This window comes from Marmota flaviventris, chromosome 15, assembly GCF_047511675.1.
Source record: "Marmota flaviventris isolate mMarFla1 chromosome 15, mMarFla1.hap1, whole genome shotgun sequence".
Taxonomy (NCBI): Eukaryota; Metazoa; Chordata; class Mammalia; order Rodentia; family Sciuridae; genus Marmota; species Marmota flaviventris.
In genome coordinates this window covers 25,506,728-25,531,287 of record NC_092512.1, presented here as the reverse complement: position 1 = coordinate 25,531,287, position 24,560 = coordinate 25,506,728, and the positions used below count along the sequence as shown (strand labels likewise).

General features: G+C 31.7%; 1 protein-coding gene across 3 annotated transcripts in view; it reads right to left on the bottom strand.

Moving 5' to 3' along the window:
* Window positions 1-24,560, bottom strand: part of Csmd3 (CUB and Sushi multiple domains 3) — a 1,133,871-nt gene that overhangs the window by 1,000,018 nt on the left and 109,293 nt on the right. For all 3 annotated transcript variants that reach the window (XM_027947308.2, XM_027947313.2, XM_027947317.2), the window contains exon 2: window positions 12,494-12,716. In XM_027947308.2, coding sequence (XP_027803109.2) covers window positions 12,494-12,716 — 223 coding nt within the window. The remainder of the gene's footprint in view (window positions 1-12,493; window positions 12,717-24,560) is intronic.

Below are 24,560 nucleotides of genomic sequence, written 5' to 3'. Positions count from 1 at the left end.
AATATTGATCTATTGAAAAATATGTGCCTCAATTTAAAAAATTATGTTTTAACTTGAATTTTTGTTACTTCAAAATGAAACTCAATTATTTTTATTTTAATCATCAGTGAAAACAAGATGTCTATGAATAATCATATATTCCAAAGATTTGAACCTACTGACTTAGGGTTTTCTGTGAGCTATAAGAGAAAAAAAAATTGTTGAGAAAATAAAATAAGGTAGGACAACACTATATAATCATTTACACATCCTATTTACAACTGTACAAAGTAATCTCAATTCTCAGGATTTATTTTCATTTTTATTAAACTATATAGGCTGAGATTATAAATTTAAAGTTAGAAAATAACTTCATACTATAGTTTTGATTTATTTGAAGGTCTAAACTATTTATAATAGATTTAGTCACAGCTCATTTTTATGATATTCATATTTTTCCAGTTTGAATTTTAAATTAATCAATTAATGATAAATATATGATAGGAAGAGAGGTAAGGAATCTAGACTGCTATTTTTTAATGCCACTGGTTATTCAAAGTAAAAATCTCAGGAATCAAAGGGTAGCATAAAGAGGAATCACCCTGATGTAACTGTCATGGTTTAGATATGAGATGTCCACCAAATGTTCATTTGTGAGACAATGCAAGAAAATTTAGAGGTAAAATGGTTGGCATATGTGAACCTTAACACAATCAGTGCAATAATCCACCTGAATGGATTAGCTAGGTGATAACCATAGGCTGGTATCATGTGGCTGGTAGAGATAGATCACTGGGTTCACTGGAGTATTGCCTTTGAGGTACATATTTTCTTCTGATGAACAAAGCTCTCTCCCCTCTGGATTGCCATGTTATGAGCTGCTTGCCTCTGTAACACCCTGGTGATATAATATTCTGATTCATCTTAGGTCCAGAGCAATGGAGCTGGCTATCTATGGACAGAGACTTCTGAATGTGATCCAAATAAACTTTTCCTCCACATTGCTCTTCTCAGGTCTTTTGGTCACAATAACATAAAAACCGACCAAAACAGAAATTGGTAATGAGAAGCGGCATCATTGCTGTGACTAAATTAACCATGTGGTTCAGAAGTTTTGGAGCCAATTTGTTGGGGTAAGAATTTTGAAAAGTCTAGAAATACAAGCTGGAAAGGATTTAGGATGTTGTACTCAAAACTTACTGGGTGATACGGGTGGGAATTCAGATGACCAGAATGCTCACAGGACAGTGGACAGTAAAAACAGGGCTCAAGAGGTTATTAGCAGGAGAACTCTCCTGTAAATTGGACTAGTGGCTGTTTATGTTACATCCTGTCAAAAATGTTGTCTTAAACGAATGTCAGTAGAGGGGGCAGAGAGAGAAGAGGGGAGGGGAGGGGAGGGGAGGGGGGATAGTAGAGGATAGGAAAGGCAGCAGAATACAACAGACACTAGTATGGCAATATGTAAATCAATGGATGTGTAACTGATGTGATTCTGCAATCTGTATATGGGGTAAAAATGGGAGCTCATAACCTACTTGAATCAAATTGTGAAATATGATATATCAAGAACTATGTAATGTTTTGAACAGCCAACAATAAAAAATTAAAAAAAAAATGTTGTCTTCATTTTGCTCATGTCCTGAGACTTAGTAAGGCTGAATTTAAAAGTGATGTGCTAATTAATCTGGCAGAGGAAATTTCAAGATAGCACAGCATTTGAGTAGTAGCCTGGATATTGCTGGCAACTTTTGGCCATGTTTACTGTAATAATCAGGAGCTAAACACAGAGCAGAAAGACTGGAAAACTTGAAACTTGAATTTTTGTCAGAAAAGTATGAGTAAAACCGGGGCCAAGGAAGGTGTGACCAAGAGTATAGCTACTAAAGAGATGGAAATACTTTACTCAGAAATGACAGGACACCTTGAGGTCATCTCAAGAATTGACAAGACCTTTAAGAGACCCTGAAAGCAACCTGCTTTCACACAGGGGACTAGGAAATTATTTTACTATGTTCAGCCATACAGATGCTCAAAGGCTCCTGTAACCAGAGTCCCAGCATGTTTGCAATTGCTTCAGATGACAGCAGACCTTAGTATCAACCACGTGGTGCTGATTCTGCAGGATTTTATGATGCTATAGTTAACGGGTCATAAAGGTTTTCACCAAGATTTCAAAGGAATACCTGAGAGGCATAGAGTCTTTTTGGCTGTCCCTGAGAGGGTGATGTATAAAAAGGTAAAACAGAAAAGCTGAAGTGGAGATCCTTGTGATTAAGAGATGCCAGTAACCTGAGACATCTATTGAGAAAAGCTTCAGGAATAGAACAGAAACAAGCCAAGAAGGAGACCATATGGGCTTCAATCAGCAAGGCCATAGAGGCAGAGCCACACAAATCTTTGGACCAAAAAATATGATACTATATGGCCTAGATGCTGGCTATGGAGCTATAGAACTTGTTTGCCCAGCGGATTTTGGTCTTGCTTTAATTTAATCAATTCTTTCAACATCCCCATTTCTACTTTGTTGAATGGAAATGTTTACTCTGTGCCATTATATATTGGATATATGTAACTTGCTTTTGATTTTTATAGGACTCACATTAAAATTCCACCTTGGATCTCAGGAGACTTTGGACATGGACTTTTGGGAAATACTAAAACTATTAAGACTGTGGGTACTCTTGGAAATGCACTAAATGTTTTTTGCATAGTGATGTGGTCATGAGCTTTTTGGTGCCAGGGGGCAGGATATTGTAGTTTAGATATGAAATGTCCTTCAAAAGTTCATGTGTGCGACAATGCAAGAAAATTTAGAGGTAAAATGTTCAAGTTATGAAGAGCCTTAAATAGTGCGTTATTGAATGGATGAACTTGATAACAGTAGGTAGGATGCGTCTGGAGGGGGTAAGTCACTGAAGGTGTGCCTTTGGGTATATATTTTTGTCTCTGGTGAGCAGAGCTCCCTGCATCCTGATTGTCATGTCCTGAGTTGCCTGCCTCTGCCATGATGTTCTGATTCTGCTTTCCAATGGAGTCAGCTGTCTATGTATTAAGACCTCGGAAATCATGAGACCACATAACCTTTTTCTTCTCTAATAATATTGTCAGGTCTTTTGGTCACAGAAATGAAAAATTTGACTAAAAAGTAAATATGGTTGAGATTTAGATACAAACATCTCAGATAAAAATGCACAAATGTACACAGACACAAATGTACAAGCTATCCTATTATATAATGTTATAGATACTTTGCAGACTGCTTTTTTATTTTAGCCAGTAATATGTTGTGAGTCACTTCCCTGCCCATAAAATATTAAGATATATTTTCTAATTACTGTATTGTCTTTATTTGTTAGTAACACTTTCTCCCTTTAAACATTCTTGATTTTGCTATTTTACAAAATTATAAATAAAAACAGTAAAACAGCAAAGAGAAGCTATGCCTAAGCCAGGAGTGGTGAAGCATGCCTGTAATGCCAGCAGCTTCAGAGGCTGAGACAGGAGGATCATGAGTTCAAGGCCAGTCTTAGCAAAAGTTAGACACAAAGCAACTCAGTGAGACAGTTTATAAATAAAATACAAAATTGGACTGGGGATGTGGCTCAGTGGTGAGTGCCCTTGTGTTCAATCCCTGGTACAATCAATCAATCAATCAATCAAAATCTGTGCCTAATTTGGAGAGGGGAATATTTTAAATATTTTATTTATAATAAATTCCTAGTATGTTTAAAAATGTTTGATACCTTATGCAATTATCCTTCAGAAATCATGAATAAACTGGTATTCCCATTCCTTTTTTAAAAAATAACTTTATTTTATTTATTTATTTATTTTTATATGGTGATGAGGATGGAACCCAGGGCCTTGCACGTGCAAGGCGAGCATTATACTGCTGAGCCGTAACCCCAGCCCCTGGTATTCCTATTTCTTATGTGACAAAATAACTAAATATCTTTATCAAAATTCAGTGTTTTCAGTGTTTATAATAGTTTTGGTAAATTTTATATTTGAAAATGTTACTTTTGTTTGCTTTTTTCTGATAATGAGATATGTTTTTACTGTTTTCTTATTGTATATTAGAATTTTAGCATTTTTTGTGCATACTTCTCTACATATGATTATATTTTTTCATGTTAATTTTTAAAAGTTATTTTTATTAATTATATCAAGCCTTGGTATTTTATACATTTTATAAGTAATTTCTTCTTGTTAGTTACTTAGAATTTTATTTTGCTTGAAGTCTAATTTGATCATTAAACTCTCAATTGGGTGTTGTGGCACAAACCTGTAATTCCAGCAACTCTGGATACTGAGGCAGGAGGAGGATCACATGTTCAAGTTCAGCCTTGGCAATTTAATGAGACTTAATCTCACAAAGTGGGGAGGGTGCTGAGTATTTAGCTCCATGAATAAAGCACCCACAGCTTTAACCCTAGTACTCCCCACCCCTATCAAAAATTGTTTGAACTCTCTACTCTTAGAGAAAATAGACCAGTGGGGAGGGGAAGATGAAAGCATTGGGAAAACTGGGGAATTGCAATTAGCTAAATTATGTTATATTGTGTGCATGCATTTATGTGTAACAAAAATTGTACCCTTTTGTACAATTATAATATACCATAAAAATATTTAAAAAATAAGTAAACTCTCTACTCTAGCATTTAATTATTTTCCTGGTTGTTACGCTGTGATAGTTTAATGAATAATTGTATCATTTTTTTTCAAGTAACCCAAAATATATTAAGAGATTTGAAGAGAATCTCTACAGTTTCAAAAGTTGAGATATTTACAAATATAGTCATTTTACTCATAAACACAGTGTGGTTCTCTGCTTTCCATCTCTATGTCGTTAGGCACTAAATTATAAATTTTTATTATAACATCTGTAGGATACTTATGGAGTTTATTTTTAACTGTTTTGCTATACTAACTTGGGGTCTATTTGTGGTAGAATATATATATATTTTTTTATTTTTCCATATGATGGTTGATGTGATACTGACACTGGTCAACACTCCAAGTCTTTTTAATCCTATAGATTTCCAGTAAATTATCTAATCTATAATCAAAATTTGGTATAGTTTTAAATATTTAGAACTAATGTTTCTATGTCTATATCATTTTAGTTTCTATAATTCATTCATTTTAGTTAATTGTATGATAGCTCCTCCTTCCTTGCTCTGCTTCAAATTTTAATGAAATAGAAATTATAATTATATTGTACTAAATTAACATAAGTGAAACTGACCATCCATAGCCTCTATTTAAATAAAAGCTAAAGTTAGCCTTATTGTTATTTAGTTTAAGAGATTAAGAGATATTCTTTACCATATTTTGGAATTACATCTCTAGTTTTCTTATAGGAATATTATCAAGAATGTATAATCAAAATTTTCAAGTGATTTTGTGACATCAACTTAGCTGTTTTTACTATCTGAATTGGTAAAATTAAATAAAAATACACACACATGTATATATGTATATGCATATATACAATAAAATGTTATTAAATCAGTGTTACATTCTTTTTTTGCGAATTGGGTCTTAATATGATGGATTATGGTTTGGAGGTGAGGTATTCCCTCAAAAGTTAATGTGTGAGACAAAGCAAGAAGGTTTGGAGGAGAAATGATTTGGTTTCAACCTTAACCTCATCAGTAAATTGATCCCTAATGGGATTAACTGAGTGGTACTGGTGCTAGGTGGGGTGTATTAGCTGGAGGAAGTAGTTTATTGGGAGGTGGCTATGGGGTATATATTTTTGTATCTGGCAAGTAGAGACCTCTCTCTCTCTCTCTCTCTCTCTGCTGTCTGATCCTCATGTGAGCTGCTTAGCTCTGCTGTACTCTTCAGCAATGATATCTTGCCTCACCTTGAGTCCCAAGGTATGGAGCCTGCTATCTATGGACTAAGACCTCTGAAACCATGAGTCCCTAAATATACTTCCTCCCCTAAAATTGTTCTGGTCAGATCTTTGAGTCACAGTGGCAAAAGCTGACTAAATCATCCAGGATTCATTTGAACTCCTGGGCTCAAGCCATCTTCCTGCCTTAACCTCCTAACTAAGTGGGACTTACAGATATATGCCACCTTACTCCCTCAGTGTTATAATGATGATACATTATTCTTGTATTATAATTTGTCTTTTTTTGTTGATGCCTTTGTCTTTAAAAGGAGCTAATAGAAACAGATTATACTCATAAGAAATATGAATGTCAACAGGGATAAGGAAAATTTTAACACTGATAATTTCCCATTTTACAAGAATTTAAAAATTTAAAAATAAAAATAATATTTACAGTATGTTTCTGAGAAGTTATACTATTAGGCATTCTATTTTCCTTACTTTTATTATATTTGTAGTCTCTACTTTCTTTAAATAGTTTAAATTTTTGTATAAAATGTCTTCTTAAAATATAAAACCAGAATTTTATATAATGGTATTGATTTTATATAATGACATCGAATTTTTATATAATGATATACTATGTAATTCTTGATATTTTCCCCATATCAACTTATCTCACAAAATTCATAATATCAATAAATTACAATTTGTTGTTGGAATTGACAGAACCTGTTCTTCAGGCAGCTTAAATGACCCTTTGAGATTATAACAGGGTCATAAATTGTGAAAATTAGAAAACTGTGCCCCTAGTAGTGGGAGGAATTGAAGAAAAGATCCCTATTTGTGAATGTATTACATAAAAGCTTTCCTTTCCCCTGTCTGACTCAGGCACAGTACTTCCCCACTGACACAGTACTCAGAAGCACATACAGCAGAGGCTGTAATGTTCAGCCCAGGCCTGGCAACCCTGTGAGGTGTGGGTGACTCCCCTTAACAGGGTTGGCAGTGGCCCAAGTTTTCTCATTTTCCACTGGAAAGTTTTTGAAACTCACAGATGAAACCCAGTTTTAGGGCTGGGGTTGTGGCTCAGTGGTAGAATGCTTGTGTGAGGCACTGGGTTCGATTCTGAGCACCACATATAAATAAACAAAATAAAGGTCCATCAACAACTAAAAAAGGAAGGAAGGAAGGAAGGAAGGAAGGAAGGGAGGGAGGGAGGGAGGGAGGGAAGGAGGGAGGGAAACTCAGTCTTTACAGAGGTCACCAGACCTTGGTCTATTATACCACTTGTCTGCCTTCCTTATTTACATATTTTCACATGTGGGCTACAGAACTACAATCTTTGTACAGGTTGCTCCTTTCTCTTAGAAATCTCTTGTTACTATCATGTATTCCAAGATGTCCCTGATTTTCTTGTCTCTGGTGACATATTTAAAATAGAAAACTCTCTTCACCTCAACCAGCTAAATTATTTCTGTACAGCAGGTTATTTATGGTTTAATATTGTCTGCCTCTGCCAATAAGATTTTTGTTATGTTTACATTTACACTTAATTTTCATTTTCTATCTTTACCTACTTCTTTATTTGAAACATTATTAATTCATGTACATTTTTATAATTCAAGAACATAAACTTTATTCAGTAATTATGACACGTAGACCATGAATTTGTGAGCTATCTTTTTTTTTTCAATGACAAATTTAGGAGTAATTTATTTAGAAGATCAAGCATTCTTTAAAACGTAACTTTGATTTTTAACAGTAAAATAAGAAGTATGAATAGGACTATTATGATACAGTGATTGATATTTGTCAGTCTGGCCTCGGCCTTCACATTGCAATTAGCATAGATGATGGTAAAAATGGAATGGTCTTTATCCAGAATACTTCTCACCAAGGATATGCAAGACTTTGGGGAAAGTTTTTTGCTTTCTTGGGTAGTTACACATTAATAGAGTCATTATTATCTGAGAGAAACAAACCCACTTTTCCTTAAGCCACAGTAGTTCAGTTTTTCTATTACAACCAAATATGGTCCACAATATGCCCTATCCAAATAGGAGTGAGGAGCCTATAGTAACATTCAAGAGACATAACAAAGGAAAGTCTTTCTAGTTAACTTTGTGAAAATATACTGCTGCCTTGGTTTTATTAGTAAAATAATCATTGTCTTCTACAGAAAGAGATTTAAAAAGCTATTTTATGAGTTTTCAAATGCATTTGAGTTATACATGTAAACATTAAAAAAATTAAGCAGTAAAAAAAATCTGCTTGGCGGCTTTCTAAAATTAAAAGATATGGAAAGAATCTCTAAACAGTGTACCTCATTATAAACAATTTTAAAATTCTTTAACTACTTGGGTAGAAAAGAATAACCAAGATTTTATAAGACATAAATAAATGGGGAAATGTTTTTATCACAAGACAAATATTTATATATTCAAGTATGAATAAATTATACAAGACATCAAGAAAGACAGTGGTATATAGACACAAGGAATTAATAGAACAAAGTAAGTGTAGTTTCAAACATAGGAAAATGTTAGAACCTATAATAATTAAATATATGAAAATAAGGTAATTAAACTGAGAATGAAAGACATAAGACTGCTAAGACTAAATGCAAATAGAGTATACTCATCTACTCACAATAGTACTCATTAACATAAGCTTTCGGAAAGCAGAGTAGTAATATGAAAAATATTACTTTTGGCTTTTCAAATATGTATCCTGTTCCTAAGGAACTAATCTAAGATATAGAAAGTATTTACTTTTGAAGATGCTGATATCGGAACTAATTATGACAAAAACCCAAAATATCTTACAACAGAATAATTAAATGACTTATAGTATACTAATGCAAATTGATGCTTCTAAAAATTCTAATCATATCTGATATACATATAATATGGACATAAATTGCATATATAGGATGATTCTAACTACTTGAATATGTCCATCTCTACCTCAAGATATAGGTATTTTTTTTTTAGTTCATGGTATACTTTTCTTATTGAGGATATGCTATTGGTATAAACAAAGTAAACAAATTGTATAATACTTTGTGCATAAAAACAGACAAATGCTGTTTTAAAAACACAAGCATTCATTCTATGCTAAAGTTATTACCAAGAAAGGAATGTAATGGTGCCTTGCTGAAAGCATTCATTCAATTACCAATGTCAATTTTATTTACTAAATTAAAAATGTATAGGAAATAAGCAGGATCATCAATAGTTGGATTTAAGAGGTTTAGAAGTATAGAACTGGTTACAAATCCCAATGTGTCTCTGTATTTATAAAGATGACATCTTTTCTGCATTATGGCAAAGCAACTACAGCAAGCTGTTTTTACAAAACCTTGGAACTCGTGAGAAGTAACAAAAAATAAGTTTCAATTTCTGGAAGAAAGAGAACAGCAGACCTACCATAAGGACATGCATTAAGTGAGAATGTGATCCCATGTGAGAGAAACAAAAAGCTGGAAAACAGTGAGTCAAAGAAACAGATGCAAACATGAATCTAACTCTGCCAGCAGCAGTTTCAACTTCTAATCAAACACTAGATTTTGCATGTAAACACAGTCTGGTAGAGGCTGAAGGTTACACATTGGATTTTTTTCCCCAGTCGTGCTAACTAAAATAAGCTATAACATTAGCAACTGTATTTCTTTAAGCACAAAGAGCAACAGATAGATGCATTAAACATCTTACAGTGAACAGAATGTTTTAAAAGTACATATTAGATCACAGTCTATAAAACAAATAGCAAGAATATATTTGTAGATTATCTTTCCATTATTTTATATTTTATTGTATTTGAAAATAAATATTTAATGTTTAAATATTTAATAAATAAATATTTAAGATAAATAAGTATTTTCAAATACATGTAATATTTATATTTTCAAATACATATAATATTATTTTCATGATTTATCTTATCAAATTTTATGAAATGAAGCAAAGAAAAATGTTTTAATTTTACATAAATTTTGAGGATTACAAATAATTAGTTATAACTAAAGTTAAGAGCATAAAATCTGAATTGAGCTAAATTTGTTTTGTTATGATGGCCCTGCTTCATGCTACTTTCAACAATACTAACCTTGGGCCAGTAGTTAAAGCCTCATTTTCCCAGTTGTAAAATGGTGAGAATGATAACAGTAATTATTTTACACCATTTGGGTAGAGAAGAAGTTAAATACTGTGTTGAATACAAAACATCTAGTAGTGTTGGGTACAGAGAAATCACTAAATAATTGCCAAGAGTTAGATTTATTGAGCTTTATTACACCGTAATCCTCATAAAATCTCTGTAAATTAAATGCTACTTTTTCCAATTTACATATTAGTAAGCAAAGAATGAGAACAATAGTTATCTCAATCTCTCAAAGTCTTTCAACTTTCCAGAGGCTACAACTGTTTTTTATTTTAATGCAGAGATAAAATAATAATCTTCTCTAATTTACAAGGTGACCTAGAGAGAATAGATATAACAATACTATCAGCAATTTTATAGGAACTAGCAGATAATGTTAAGGGGATTACTTCCTTTTTAGATTTATACCAATTATAGGGCATGAATTGCTGGTGTAAAGAAAATACATAATAGTCTGTGTGCTTTTTATGTGCATCCTTTTAGATGTCTCAAAATTTTAGAATGTACCTTCTCTTTTCTTTTATGGCCTATAGTCTGACCGGTTATACACAGGTGTGTATAGGTAAAGAAATCAAAGGGAGATAGAAGTGAGGTGCAGAGGCAGAATGGCTAAATGGCAAAATGGCTGCTGGTCTGAGCTGCTGGCTTTATTTATACCAGATTACATTCGGTTACAAGGTAAAATGTTTTGCTTATGATTAGACATGTGTTCTGGCCATGCAAGCAGTGGTTATCTTAAGAGTGCCTGGGAAAGACTGCAAAACATTCCAACCAGGGGAAACAGGGTTCCTGTTACTCCCTGGTTGTTGCTCACCAGAGGAGCTCTGTCCTGTATATTCCCATGGTCAGAACCCTTACATGGAAAGACCTCTCTCCCAGCCACACACACATATGCTACTGAAGGTAAGCGTGCATGCATATGTGCTTCTAGGATTTCTGTCTTGATTTAATGCTGTCATTGGCAAAAGTGGGCCAGCATTTGATAATATTTGAAATGATGTTTAACGTGGGCATAAGTATATGCCATACAGGATACTTTTTTTTATACAGAAGGAATTTACAGTGTAAGAGGAGGAAGAAATCAGAAATAGCCAGTAAATTAACAAAGAGAAAAAAAAAATGAATGAAAATAGACCTTACCTATAATCAAGATAGTGAACTTTTATTTGCATTAATATGTGATTTCAAACAACTCAAGCATTTTTAACTGTCCTCCTGACAGGAAGCAGTTCACATGTGTACTAAAAGGACCTTATATTCATGTAGTTGTTTCACACATGATTTCTCTATGATTGTCAAACAAGAGTACAGTGAAATGTATAACATCCCCTTTAGTATCACCATCTCCCACTTTAAGCAGAGATGGTATGGAGTGCTCAAACAGCTGGTGAACAACAAACCTCACACTCTGATGTAAATCTCACCTGTGGGCCCATCATTTTCTGCACTGTATTATCTTTTTCACTACTAAAACTGGAAGGATAATAAACATAAAATTTATTTAAAATGAAAAAAAATGCAAATTAATACAGAAGGCTGATGAATGTATACAATTTTAACATTGATAATCTGCCTCCTGGAAAACAGGGAAGCAAGAAAACAATTAAAATTGTTAGATACAAAGACAAACTCACAGAATCATAATTCAAATATAGCCAAGTATTCTTTAGTAAAAAGTCATTAATTCCTACATATTATCTGCTAAGAATGTTTTAAATTGCAAGATGAAAACATTTACTAAAAAATAAATATGTAATTACAGGTATATTAATCTAGGACTAAAATATGTAATGCTTGATATTTAAAATTTCTGGGTGGAGTTATAGTTGATTCATGTTTAAATTGAGTGTTTGTATAAGACACCAAAAAGTGCTTTATGTTTTTTAGATTAACTAGGTGCCAAGAAAAAAAACTGTGAAGAACCACTTTAATAAGAGGATACTAGCTAATTTTTACATGTTTTATCAACTAGATTAAAATTTAATTCTTTCATTTGCAGGGGCAGACACATGAATGTCCCAGTTTGTGACATAAAAGGATAAGCCATTCATATATGTGCACACATTATCTAAAATCAATGTATTCTGCCAATGTATGACTAATGTATTCATGATATTTTGTAATTGTATTTTGTATATTGTTATATATTTGCATTAGAATTGGATACATACCACTAAAAGAAACATTATATAATATGCTTTCATTTTACCAAGAGTTATTCCCATAATGAATGAAGTTTGGAGATAATAATTTTAAACCCCCAAATATGCCTAACCACTCTAAAGTGGTCAAAATTCAACTTGCATTCATCTTTTTGCAAGGTAGTGATAATGTGCTACTATTAGAAGATGAGAGATATGGAGATAATTTTTATGGAATGATGTCTTTCTAAATGAATAATAATTGGATGATCAATATGACTTTATTATAACTATATCATATGTAAAATAATATTACCCATAAAATACATTTCTTCTCTTCTTTTATTCAAAATACACTAACCTTGTCCTAAAGTTTGTAGGATGAGGATGTCCATCATATAAGGACAAGTAGTCATATTCTTCTTCTAGTGCAAATGACTGAAAAACAATTTGTATTCTATTTCGTTCTTCTGCTATTATTACCCATGTACAGTTTGCACCATTTGGATATCCATATGGAAAACCGGGGCTTTCTATGGTGCCATTAAGTCCTTTTAACGTTCCACCACATGTATAAATAAATCCTGCAACAGAAGACAAATAAGCAGATATTAATAGCATATAAAACAAAAAACAATTTAGGGAAAATACTATTTCAAAAAGTTTTTTGATATTAACAATTTTCTAAATGACATTATCAGATTTAAAAATACATATGTAACAAAATATTAGAATTATTTATCCTGTTGAGGTTAATAATTATAAACCAATTGACAAAATAAAATCACCCAACATATCTGATTAATTACACATTGCATATTCCAACACAACACAATTCTATCTTTAAATAGTTTACAATCTAATTGTGGAAATTTACAGAATTGAAAATTGAATGACCATAGTATATATATTGATTCTCAACAAATTAATTTTACCTTTTCTTGGCAAAGCATGATCACTTTTATGGCAGGCTGATATCTCTACCATGTAACTCATATTTATTTTTAAAAAGCGGACCCACCTGTGAACCCACCTTGATTATAAAAAAGGGATTTTTTAAATGTCTATTATGATTTTTCTAATTTTGATCAGAGCATTTGGTGCCCTTAGGGCATAATCAGATTAATTGCATCAGAATGAATCCTGAAGTTGGGGAAAAATGTATTGAACATATGGATCCTGGGCAACTGACAACAAAGGTCTTGAGTTCTACACTAACTGACTCTATGGGAGGTCTAAAAGTGATTGTAAGTGTAACTCCTGGAGATATCTAGAACGCTTACTCTATTTCTTGAGGAATTAGTTTATTTAAATATATAATATCCTATATCCTATGGTGTAATATAAAAACCCAAAGATTAATACCATGGTCATAAAAGATAGTCCCAGGGTTTATTGAGAGTACATGCTAATAAAGCTTAGACCTAGAGGCAGGTAATCAGGATCAGAAATTCTGTTCAGAACTCTTCACCCAGATATTATCAACCACATCTCTTGAGTCCCGTATTAACCTTAAATTCCAGGAAACTGGAAGTTACAGATACCAAGCAAATTTGAGGAAAAGAACACCACATTACCCACAACATCAGTTTTGGGAACTGGTTGTAGAAATGCAAGAAATTTAGGACTCCTTTTTTGGGGAAGAAATGAAGATATTTTATATAAGTATACATCTTTTTTAAAAGAAACTGTGCCAGAATTTTAGAGGCCAGTTTGGTACATTGTGGCAGATAGAAGTTCATTTTGGATGTCACACATTCATTCCATCCTCTCTTCACAGCAGGATCTCCTGTTTGTATGGTAGTCAGATCTCCACTAAGCAGTCATATTGTCTGGTGTAACTGACTCTTGATTCTAATGGTAAGGATTATGGCTCAGAGCTGGATGAATAAATAGAATTCCACACTCTGAGCTGCACTCTGAGCTGTATTTAGTTCTGGGATCTACTCCTACTATCTCCATATATGGCAAAGTACTAAGCTTAAGATATGAAACATAGTTCTTGTTATTCTATTGCCAGTTTAAAATGTTATCAAGAAGTTGGATCAGGTGAAAATTTTTTTAAAAAATCAAATATCTGTATATATTCATATATTTTTGCTCATGCACCAAAAGTCAAATAGGGCATTTTATGATTTTCATAAATAAATAAATAAATAAATAAATAAATAAATAAAAAGGTTCCTTTTAAATTGCTTTTTGCAGAGCAATTACTTTGAAGCCTTAGGTTAATTAGCTATCACCCATTTTTATTAGTTTTCTGCCTGAACAGCTTCCAATTTGAACTTCATAACAAAATGTGAGCATGAATCCCTTTAGCTACAATCTGATCTATGGTCTGTTTTATATATTCTCAAGCCCCATAACCCTGATGGATTTAGAAAAGGACATATGTCCTAAAATAACATGCTTGGCTTTGTCCAGTAATTTTTTAAGAGCCTGCTTATTTATGTATTTCAAGTCCTTTCTCTTCCTTTTTACTTCTTTAAGCAAATTAGGAATTATACCTCTTTTAAGCTTTCCTATCCATCATATTTAAATTAAATATGACATTATTCATAAGAATGTACATTTTTCCAATAGTAGTCTTAAAATTTGCACTAAAAAGTTGTGAAATATCAGAAATGGAGTTTTTAAAAGAGTATTAAAAAAAAAAAAACTTATGCCTCATAGGGTTTGTCCTTGTTATCAGTTCAGTGTTTCCCTTTCTAGGCTTTTTCTAGGTACATGCACACATAACTATATTTCTGTGCATTTGAAATTTTTTTCCAAATGAACTCAGTCATAATGTGTATATTTTTCTGAATCTTTATATTTATTTTTAAAATATCAGTGATATTCTCTGTTTAGATATATACTTGTACTACATTTTTCCCCCAGTGCTGGGGACAGAACTTAGGACCTTGTGCATGCTAAGGAAGCAGTCTAAAATTGAGCTATTTCCTTTGCTCTACGGCATTGTTTCTTAATGACTACATAGCTACTTAGATATTGTATGCCTGTATTATAATTTATTTTATTAATCCTTTGATAACTTTATTTTTATGCTTACAACAGCATTAAAAACCAACATTGGAACCATATCCTTGTGTACTTATATAATATATCTTTAAGATGGAATCCAAGATATGGGACTGCTGAATTTAGATAGCTACAATCAAGTTAATCTTACTAAATGCAATTTTTATATGCTAATACCATAGTATGAAGTGTTTCCCACTTGCAGCCCCAATTCTGGCAACATGAGATTTGTTTAAAGGCAATTTTTACAAGGCAAATATGCTATTTTAGTATTTTATTTTCCATTTATCAGATTACTTTTGATATATTTGCTACATTCTTTTCATCACTTCATAATTCTTCCCTAAGAATTGCCTGTTTAAATCATTTCCACATTTTCAAAGGATACCTTTCCTTTTTCACCACTTTTTTAGTAAACACTTAGGTTTGTGATGATTGATTGATAATTTGTATTTGCCTTCATATGGTCACTTCTAAGTAAAACAAGTTTGCTCATGCTCTCATAAAATCCCAACCTGTTATTGCTCTTTATTGTACATGTGGGTCATCATCTCCTTTTCTACTTATCTCCTCTGACAGTTCTTCTTCCATATCCATTCATCCATTCATTACATATATTGTTAAGGTTTAGATATGAGGTGACCCCAAAAGCTCATGTGTGAGACAATGCAAGAATGTTAAGAAGACATGAAATGACTAGAATATGAGAAAAGTAGCATATCAGTGGATTAATCCACTGATGTGGATAAACTGAGTGGTAACTCTAGGCAGATAGACAAAAGACAGTAAGTTACTGGGTGAGAGCCTTTGGGAGCTCAGCTCCATGGTGAGTGGAACTTGCTCTTGCTGACTGGTTGCCCTGTTCTGAGCTGATTTGCTATGCCACACTCTTTCACCACCAGATTCTGCCTCCCCTCAGACCAAAAGCAATGGAGTTGGCTGACAATAGACTGAATTTCTGAAACTGTGAGCCAAAATAACCTTTTCTTCTTATAAGTTATTCTTGTAAAGTCTTTTGGTCACAGTGATAAAAAGCATATTAAAATATATATCATGCCTTGGGGGTAAAATGATACAAAAGACATTGTTCTAAGCTTTCTCCTGGGACCTGATGAACTAAAATGTGAGACAACAGGAATATTTAAGCTATTATTGCAGAGTAAGTTATGGTCTATGATCTGAGTACGCACATTTTGCTAAAAGAACACATGGGAGCAAATGTTAATTTAGACAAGTTACTGAGATTTATGGAAAAATCATTTCTAAAAACTGGCATTGTAGCTTTTCACAGATTTAATCTTTGACAATTTCTGGTGCCTTATATTTTTCAAATTTTGATTATTAATGTTCACTTAAAAGAGTTGATTTATACTTTAATTATAACTAAAATTTTCATTACTAGATTTCTTGGTCAATGGGAGTTTATTTAACAATATGGGTTTTTAATTTTTTTCCTTATTTTACTTTCAAGCCTTTATTTTATCTTTCCTATATGTATAAAACAAAGTAGTGGTTATTTTATAAATTTTGATGGTATTTTAAAATTTATTTATTTATATATTTGGGGGGCTACCCAAGGTTGAGGACACAGTAATATTCACATTTTTGTTCACTGTCTTTAACCATTTTTAAAAACTACTGCTACTGGACTTCTATGTTCAATTGTGTTGACCTGATTATTGCAAAAATTACTTGTGACCTTCTTATTATCAAAATCAGTTCATTGTTATCCTTTTTGTTGTCTTCATGCATTTGAAACTGCTGACCATTTTTTTCCACGTTGGAAATATCTTCTAATTGCTTGCATGATGATATCTTCTTCCCTGATATCATGGATTTCTATTTATTTATTTATTTACTTACTTACTTACTTACTTACTTATTTACTTATTTGAAACAGGGATTGAACCCAGGACCTCACACATTAGGCAATCACTTTACTACTGAGCTACATTCCCAACCTTTTTCTATGGATTTCTAAAAGCATCCCTTTACTAGGTTTCTATCTACTACTTTTACAGTTTTCTCGACAACCATACATGTAACTTTTGACTAGGTACAGTGTAGAGTTTATGATTATAAACTATGAAAAAATACACATCTTCATTTTTATATTGCCATTTTTCTTCTAATCTGTATGCAGATGTAACATACCATTTCAAAGACTAGTCTTCATATCCTCTAGGATTCTTCTCATTCTCTAATTTCATCAGTACATTCTTTAAACTCTCTCACATCTATCTCTCATCCTTCTTTTTCTATTTCAAATCTTTTGGCTTTCATTCAGTTGTTCCTCATCTGCTGCCTGGAGCATTTTAGCAGTATCTAATTCACCCTGCTGGTTTGTGCCAGTTATCCACATTGATGCTAAAGTCATCTCAAGGAAAAACAAACCGAATCCTGTCACTTCTTTACTTAACAGTATCCTTTGACTAATTCTCATTGTCAAAACATCCATTTGTCTCTCTGTGCACCTTACATCTCATCTTACCCCTTTTACTGAGTAATGATCCATCTTTAATTTTTCACCCATGAACCAGATTTTTAAAATTCTTGTAGGTGATCTGGGATCTACAAAGTTGACTCACCACTCTTTCCTCCAGGCAGAGCATGGACTGAGGCACATGTACATAGCTGTTCATCAGGTCCTCAGTGTAAAAATCACTTATTAGACAATGAAGTAAAGTGTCGTTTTCCATTTATCTATTGCTTTTCTCATGATACTTCTAGTTTTAATGTTTATCACTTATGATGTATTTTTTATACAACAAGCTTCTCTTAAGTCTTTCAAAAATTTGTTTAAATACCATGGTAGCAAGAGACAGAAACTAAACATTTAGTAGAAATTCAGTAAGTTTTTTCAATACTTCCTGATATTTTTTCCTTTGCAAAAACCGTATGACATCACACATTTCCATACTGAGAAAACTTAGATACAAATAACATAGTATTTTATTTTTTGATCAATTTTTGAATAACAGACATCTTAAAAGGTGGTAGTAAGTGCATTTATATTTTTACTCTCTTATTAGTAGAAGTACATATTTATAAATCCTTTATAAGAACTAATAACACTCATTATGAAACAATATTCTTTTCTAGTATGCCAAAAACTTTCAGGAAATTGTAATATGTTATATGAAAAATCTCAAAAGATATTAATTCAAGAAGGGCTTTTTTGTTTTAAGCTATTTTTATTATAAGAACACTAAATATATAAAAAGTGCACCAAGTGAATGGATATATATGGAAAACTTAATTAAAAATAGAAACTCATGTTACTAGTAAGTATATCAAGATTAAACTATTACGCTCTTTAGAATGCTTTTGTTATTTGTTTTAATCACAATATCTTTATTCTTCTTGAATTAACCATCATCCTCAGGTTTATGTGACTTTCTAAACTTTTATTCAAAATTTTATATGTATGCATTTCTATATTTATTCACAATTAAATTATCCTATATTTTCTTCTAAGTTTTTATCCATTTTGTATCATATTCAGATCTAAAATCAATCTTTTTTTGTGGGTGAAACAGGGATGGGATTAATTTATTTAATTAAATTAATATACAAATCACCTAGCTCCATTTATGTATAAGGCCACACTTTCCTACCCACAGCTGGTTGTCAATAAATATGAAATTTTGTGTAGTCCTGTTTCCGTATACTATATCCATTGGTCTGTACCACATTATCCAAGTAAGTTAATTACTGTGTTTGGTCATGCAAGTTCTTCATCATTATTTTTCTTCTTCAAGATAGCCTTAATTTTTTAAACATTTCCATAAACACTTTAGAATCAATTTATCAATGTATAAAAAAAGGAGCAGCTTAGATTTGAGATTAGGATGACTTTGAATCTACAAATAAACTTGGAAGAATTATGATGTTTCCACATTGATACTTTCAATTCATTATAATAAAATATTAATTTATGCTGGCCCTTTTAAACTTAGAGAAATCTTTTTGACCATCTTACCCCATTTTAGTAACGATCACTTTACTCTGATTCACATTTTGAACCATTAATCACTGTCTGAAATTATTAGTTTTTTTTTTTCCAGTAGAATGTCAGTTCCAGCCATTTGGTGGATCACCTGTCTTGCTTCTTGTTATAGCTTCAAAGCCTAATATCGTTTCTCATAGATGTTGGACAGATTTAACTAAAGCAATGAATTAATTGAAAATGTAAAATAAAATATTAAAATGCCTCACATTATTCAATTGTTATTCAAGTCATTTTCTTTTACTACTAGCAAAAATATTAATAATCAACTACTTGATTATCCAGTAATATAACTAGTTCAGTCTGTTTGAAGCCCAAAATTAACTTAAAGCTCAACCTGATTTAGTTTCTTTTAGGATCAGGTTCAATGTGAGTTTTGATTAACTAAAGGACACTAGCATGTATTTTGCCTAGGGTTTCAAAATAATCTTCCTTGCATTATTCATAAATTAACAACATAAATGTAGACATAAGAATTATATAATACATATAATATATAATTTACACACAGAGTATAAATGTATTCTCTATATATATAGAAATATACAGACACACACATATATATATATATGTATATAATTTTTTTATTTTTTGTACTGGAGATTAAACCCAGGAGCACTTTACTATTAAGCTACATCCTTGATCGTTTTTTAATTTTGAGACAGGGTCTCCCTAACTTGTTTTGTGCTTCATTAAATTGTTGACACTGGCCTCCAACTTGTATTAATGCCTTAGCCTCCTGAATTGCTGAGATTAAAGGCATGTGACACCACACCTTGCTTATAAGAATTATAGCTCTTACTAAATGAAAAATGCTTTTCAGTGGCAAGAGAAATAATATAAAAATCAATTTAAATTTTATTGCTGAGTTCTTTCATAAATATGTATTATTTAAACTACTTTTATTTCAGCAGTGAAAAAATACATAAGTATTGAATGTTAATTTGAATTAATCTCTGTCCAATATTTATTTTCTGTTACTAATAAATAAGATAGCCTACTTTTTCTTTGTGGAATTTACATATGCTTTTCCAAAGAATATATCAGATCACTTTTCTTCTTGATTACTTTAACAAATATATCTACCTTTTCCCAAATATGTCTGATGAATATAATAGCTTCTCATTAGTTAGAGGGAGTTAGCCAGTTTCAAAATCATCTCTCAGTATCTTGCTGTTCCCAGAGCTCCCTGATGATGAAAGAGTTGTAAGATGGAAAAGAGTTTTATGTGCAATCCTTAGAGAGAAAGTATTAGACTGTGTGCCAAAAAGGTTTGTTTAGAGCTTAAGCTACACTTGCTGTCTCCTAAAATGTTCTTCTGGTCCCAGAAAATTTCGTAAGTGAACATTTCATAATTCAAGATCCAGATCTTAGTCTCAGATTATCAGAAAATTGAATAAGCAACACAGGTAAGGAGTCTGTTCATCAGAACTAGACTTACAATAGGTAATTGCATAGAGTCTGAGGTAAACAACTACACAGCAGGTATTTCCTTCTAGTAACATAGTTTTCTCTCTATGTCACAAGGTCAGTAAGACTATTAATTCACAGGATATGTGTAATTAATTTAGATAAATTAATTAAAATGCATCTATTCAGAGTAAGAGGCATTACATTTATCTTTCAAATGTGTAATATAGCACCTAATTTGCTAGTTGTTTATGCTTACCTCCAGAACACATTTGCTTCTTGGGTAAATACTATAATAAATAATGCTAATGTTCACTTCTAATATTTCATCTTATTTTTTGGTACAAAACTTACATAAACACCCTTCTCTCTGGCAATTATTTTTTTAGATATGCTGACAGAATTTGTTTGATCATAAATACTATTGGCTCAGATGCCATTTGGCCTTCATGGGAAGCACTTTGTTCTATTCTTATCAAAAATGTGTTGATTTATTAGTTTAATTCTAAAGAAAAAAATCTGATTTTCATTATTTGTTTTTCTGGTGATCTTCACCATAATATCCACAAAGAAAGAAACATAAAATACTGAAAGCTTCCACTAAAATATTAATTTACTGAGATTTCTATTTTCTAGGAACATATATTGTCTAATTTAATCTTCTCAATAACCTTGTTAGATCACATATACTTACAGTGTACATTTTATAGCTGATAAAACATGTATGAGTTTTACCTATTAAACTTATTAGTGTATATCTCATCCTTTGGATCTCTGAATTATTAACTTATTCAAATTATCTTCTGCTATTAAATAAACTCTACTGCACATATTTATGTTATTGAGTTCTGCTGAATCTGTGTTTTCAGATCCTTATCCCCAGAGGAAATAAAATCTACAAACTTCATACCATTAATTCTGTAATCTTTAAATCCATTTCAAATTTATGGCCATTACATTTCAAGCTCTTTGCCCACAAAGCTTTTAATATTTGAATCAGTTTACCCTTACATATTTTATGAAAAATCTAAGAGGAACTTATTAAATTTATTTTATTAATGGCACAAATACAAATAAATGTCAAAAAAGTAGAAATCCTTTCCTTAGGTTGTACCTAAATTTGGATGTTTGAGAGAGGCTCTAAAGATTGTCCAAAAAAAAAAAAAAAAAAATTGAACAGCTTCCAAAACTCTAAGTAACACTGGATTCTCTATCAAAAACTTACATTAAAAAAACTTTAAAAAATGTAAAGTTTTCAAAGGATAATTTAAGTAGATATTATTTTCTATGAATTTATTTAATTTTAATTAGGCAGATGGCATATTGCTCTTATGAAGACTGTATCAATATTCTTTCTTCCATTATGAGAACAAATTCAAAATGAAAAATGTTCACCTCACTAACATCATCAGTGGCATAGTAGCTCAAACTACAACTGCTTGTCTTCCCAGTAGTAAGCTTGAAAACTAGCAGCCTTACAACCATGGCAGCTAAGAAAAATAGCAGCATTACAGCAAGTGGAGGATAAACCAGGTTCAGAGCTACTTAACAAATTCCTTTCTCACCCAGAATGTTGTCATGATTTAACCTATCCTGCTGCTACCTGGAAAACTATTCACAGATGTTGTTATATGATCTGACATGGAATCACCCTGTGATTAAAGCCCTATTCCCAGAGAATTAAAAAAAAAAAAAAGTTTAACACTGCAACTGCCTAAAGCTGCTAAATTGGAATAAATGACAATCAGGCCAAAACTTAAAAGAAAGATCTGGAGAAAGAGATTCCATAGCAGACTTTAAAAAGTTCTAATATACTCTTGAGGATATGAGTATGTGAAGGCTTATGTGCATATTGAGAAAAGACCAGAGAGGATTCTTAGTCATTTAATGAATGACTTGAGCCGCTGCCTGAAGAATTGAAAGCCTAGACAGATTTGTAAACTTTTTAATGTTGAATATAGGCATGAACACTTAGAAATCCCTTGGAACAGGGAGGAAGATGTGCTTGTTCAGAACATTTGAGAAAATATCTGGTCTATAATATGCTGTTTTCAAACTGAGCAAATGCTTGAGTAGTCATGTACTAGAAGTGCTATAGGCTTTACAGAATTATCCTGAAAGTGTCAATGCATGAACAAATAGCAAAACAGAATACATATACAGCAACAAGGCTTGGATGAGGGGGGATATAATTTTGCTGGATGATACAGTCTAGTATTTAAAAACACTCTGTTTCAACCAAAATTATGTAATGTGCTAAGAAACAGGAAAGTACGGCTCATGTACAAGAAAAAAAATCAGTGAATATTAACTGTGCTTGAAGAAGCTCAGACAGTGGCTTTAAGTTATTTATTATAAATATGTTTAAATAACAAAGTAAATCATGACTAAGAGTTAGTTTAAAGTACAAGAATGATGTCTCACCAATGAACAATACTGATAAAGAGAAATTGTTTTAAAACCGTCTGAAATTGTTGGAAATTATAGTAATTGGAATGAAAAATTCACTAAGGGCATTCAAAAACAGATTTGAACTTGGAAAGAACAATCAGTAAACTGAAAGATAAGTCAACTGAGATTGACAATCCTTTCTGAGAAACATAAGGAAAAAAGAATGAAGATAAGTGAACACTGCCTCAGAGACCTTTGGGTCATCATTATATGTACCAACATATGCATAACAAAGTTCCAAGAAGAAGAGGAAAGAAAACAGGAGGCAATCAAGAACATTTTAAAAACAGTAGCTAAATTCGTCCAAAACACAAATTTAAAATATTAATCTCCACATCCAGGAAAACAAATGTTTCAGTAGAAATTCACACTAAGACACAAACTGTTGAAATAAAAATAGTGAAAATAGCAATAGGGAAAAATGATTAATTATAAAAGAATCGGGATTGATAGCTGATTTATCATTAAAAATTGTTGAGATTAGAAAGTAATGAAATTATCTGTTTAAAGAGCTGAAAAAAATTAAAATTTAACAAGAAAATCTATATAAGAAGAGATTTTCAAAAATAAAGGAGAAATTTTGACACTTCCAGAAAAAGAAAACCTACAAATATGTTTCACTAACAGACTGTCTTTTTTAAAAAGCTCAAATGAGTCTTTTGTGATAAAATGAAAGGATATTAGGCAGTAACTCAAATCCATATGAAGAAATAAAGAGCACCAGTGAGCTAACTGTAGATAAAATAAGAAGCATAACTGTGTATTAGTAAGTTCTTTTTTCTAAATAAAATTTTTAAGTTACAAATGAATCCTTTTAAAACTGTGTTGAACATCTTATATAGAGAGAAATTTCGCTTGAGACTAATGATATTGAAAAGGGATAATATGGAGGTAATCAGAGCAAATGTTCTGAATATGTAGAAGTTAGTATTCAATTAGAAAGCTGAAGTTAGATGCTGGTTGTAATTTCTCACTATAAATAAAAATATATGTAAAATATATTAAAAATTACCAAAAAATAATTAAAACTGTACATTAGATAGTACTTAACAATAACAAGAAGGCAGGAATCAATTGATAGAGGAACAAATGTGTAAAGCATATAGAAAGCAAATAACAAAATGACATTCATAAAACCTACCTTAGCAACAACAACATCAAATATATATGGAAAAGACATTGCAGTTAAAAGCAGATATCAGCAGATGGATCAAAAAATTCAGACACACTTTCGTTATCAAGACACAGAAAAAGTTGAAAAATAAAATGAAGGCAAAACATATAACATGCAAATGATTATGGAAATTGAGCCCTAATGGTTATGATAATATCATGAAAATGACTTCAAGTCCAAAACATGTGAGAGTATCTAATGCAGTGCTTACAGATAAATATATAATAGTAAGCACCAATATTAAAAAAATTGTAAACTTCAAAATGTAAATGAAATGAATGTAAATGTAATTGAAATGTAAATTTCTACTTTAAAGCACTAGAAAAAGAAAAGCAAATGTACAAGGTAAGAACATAGAGAAAT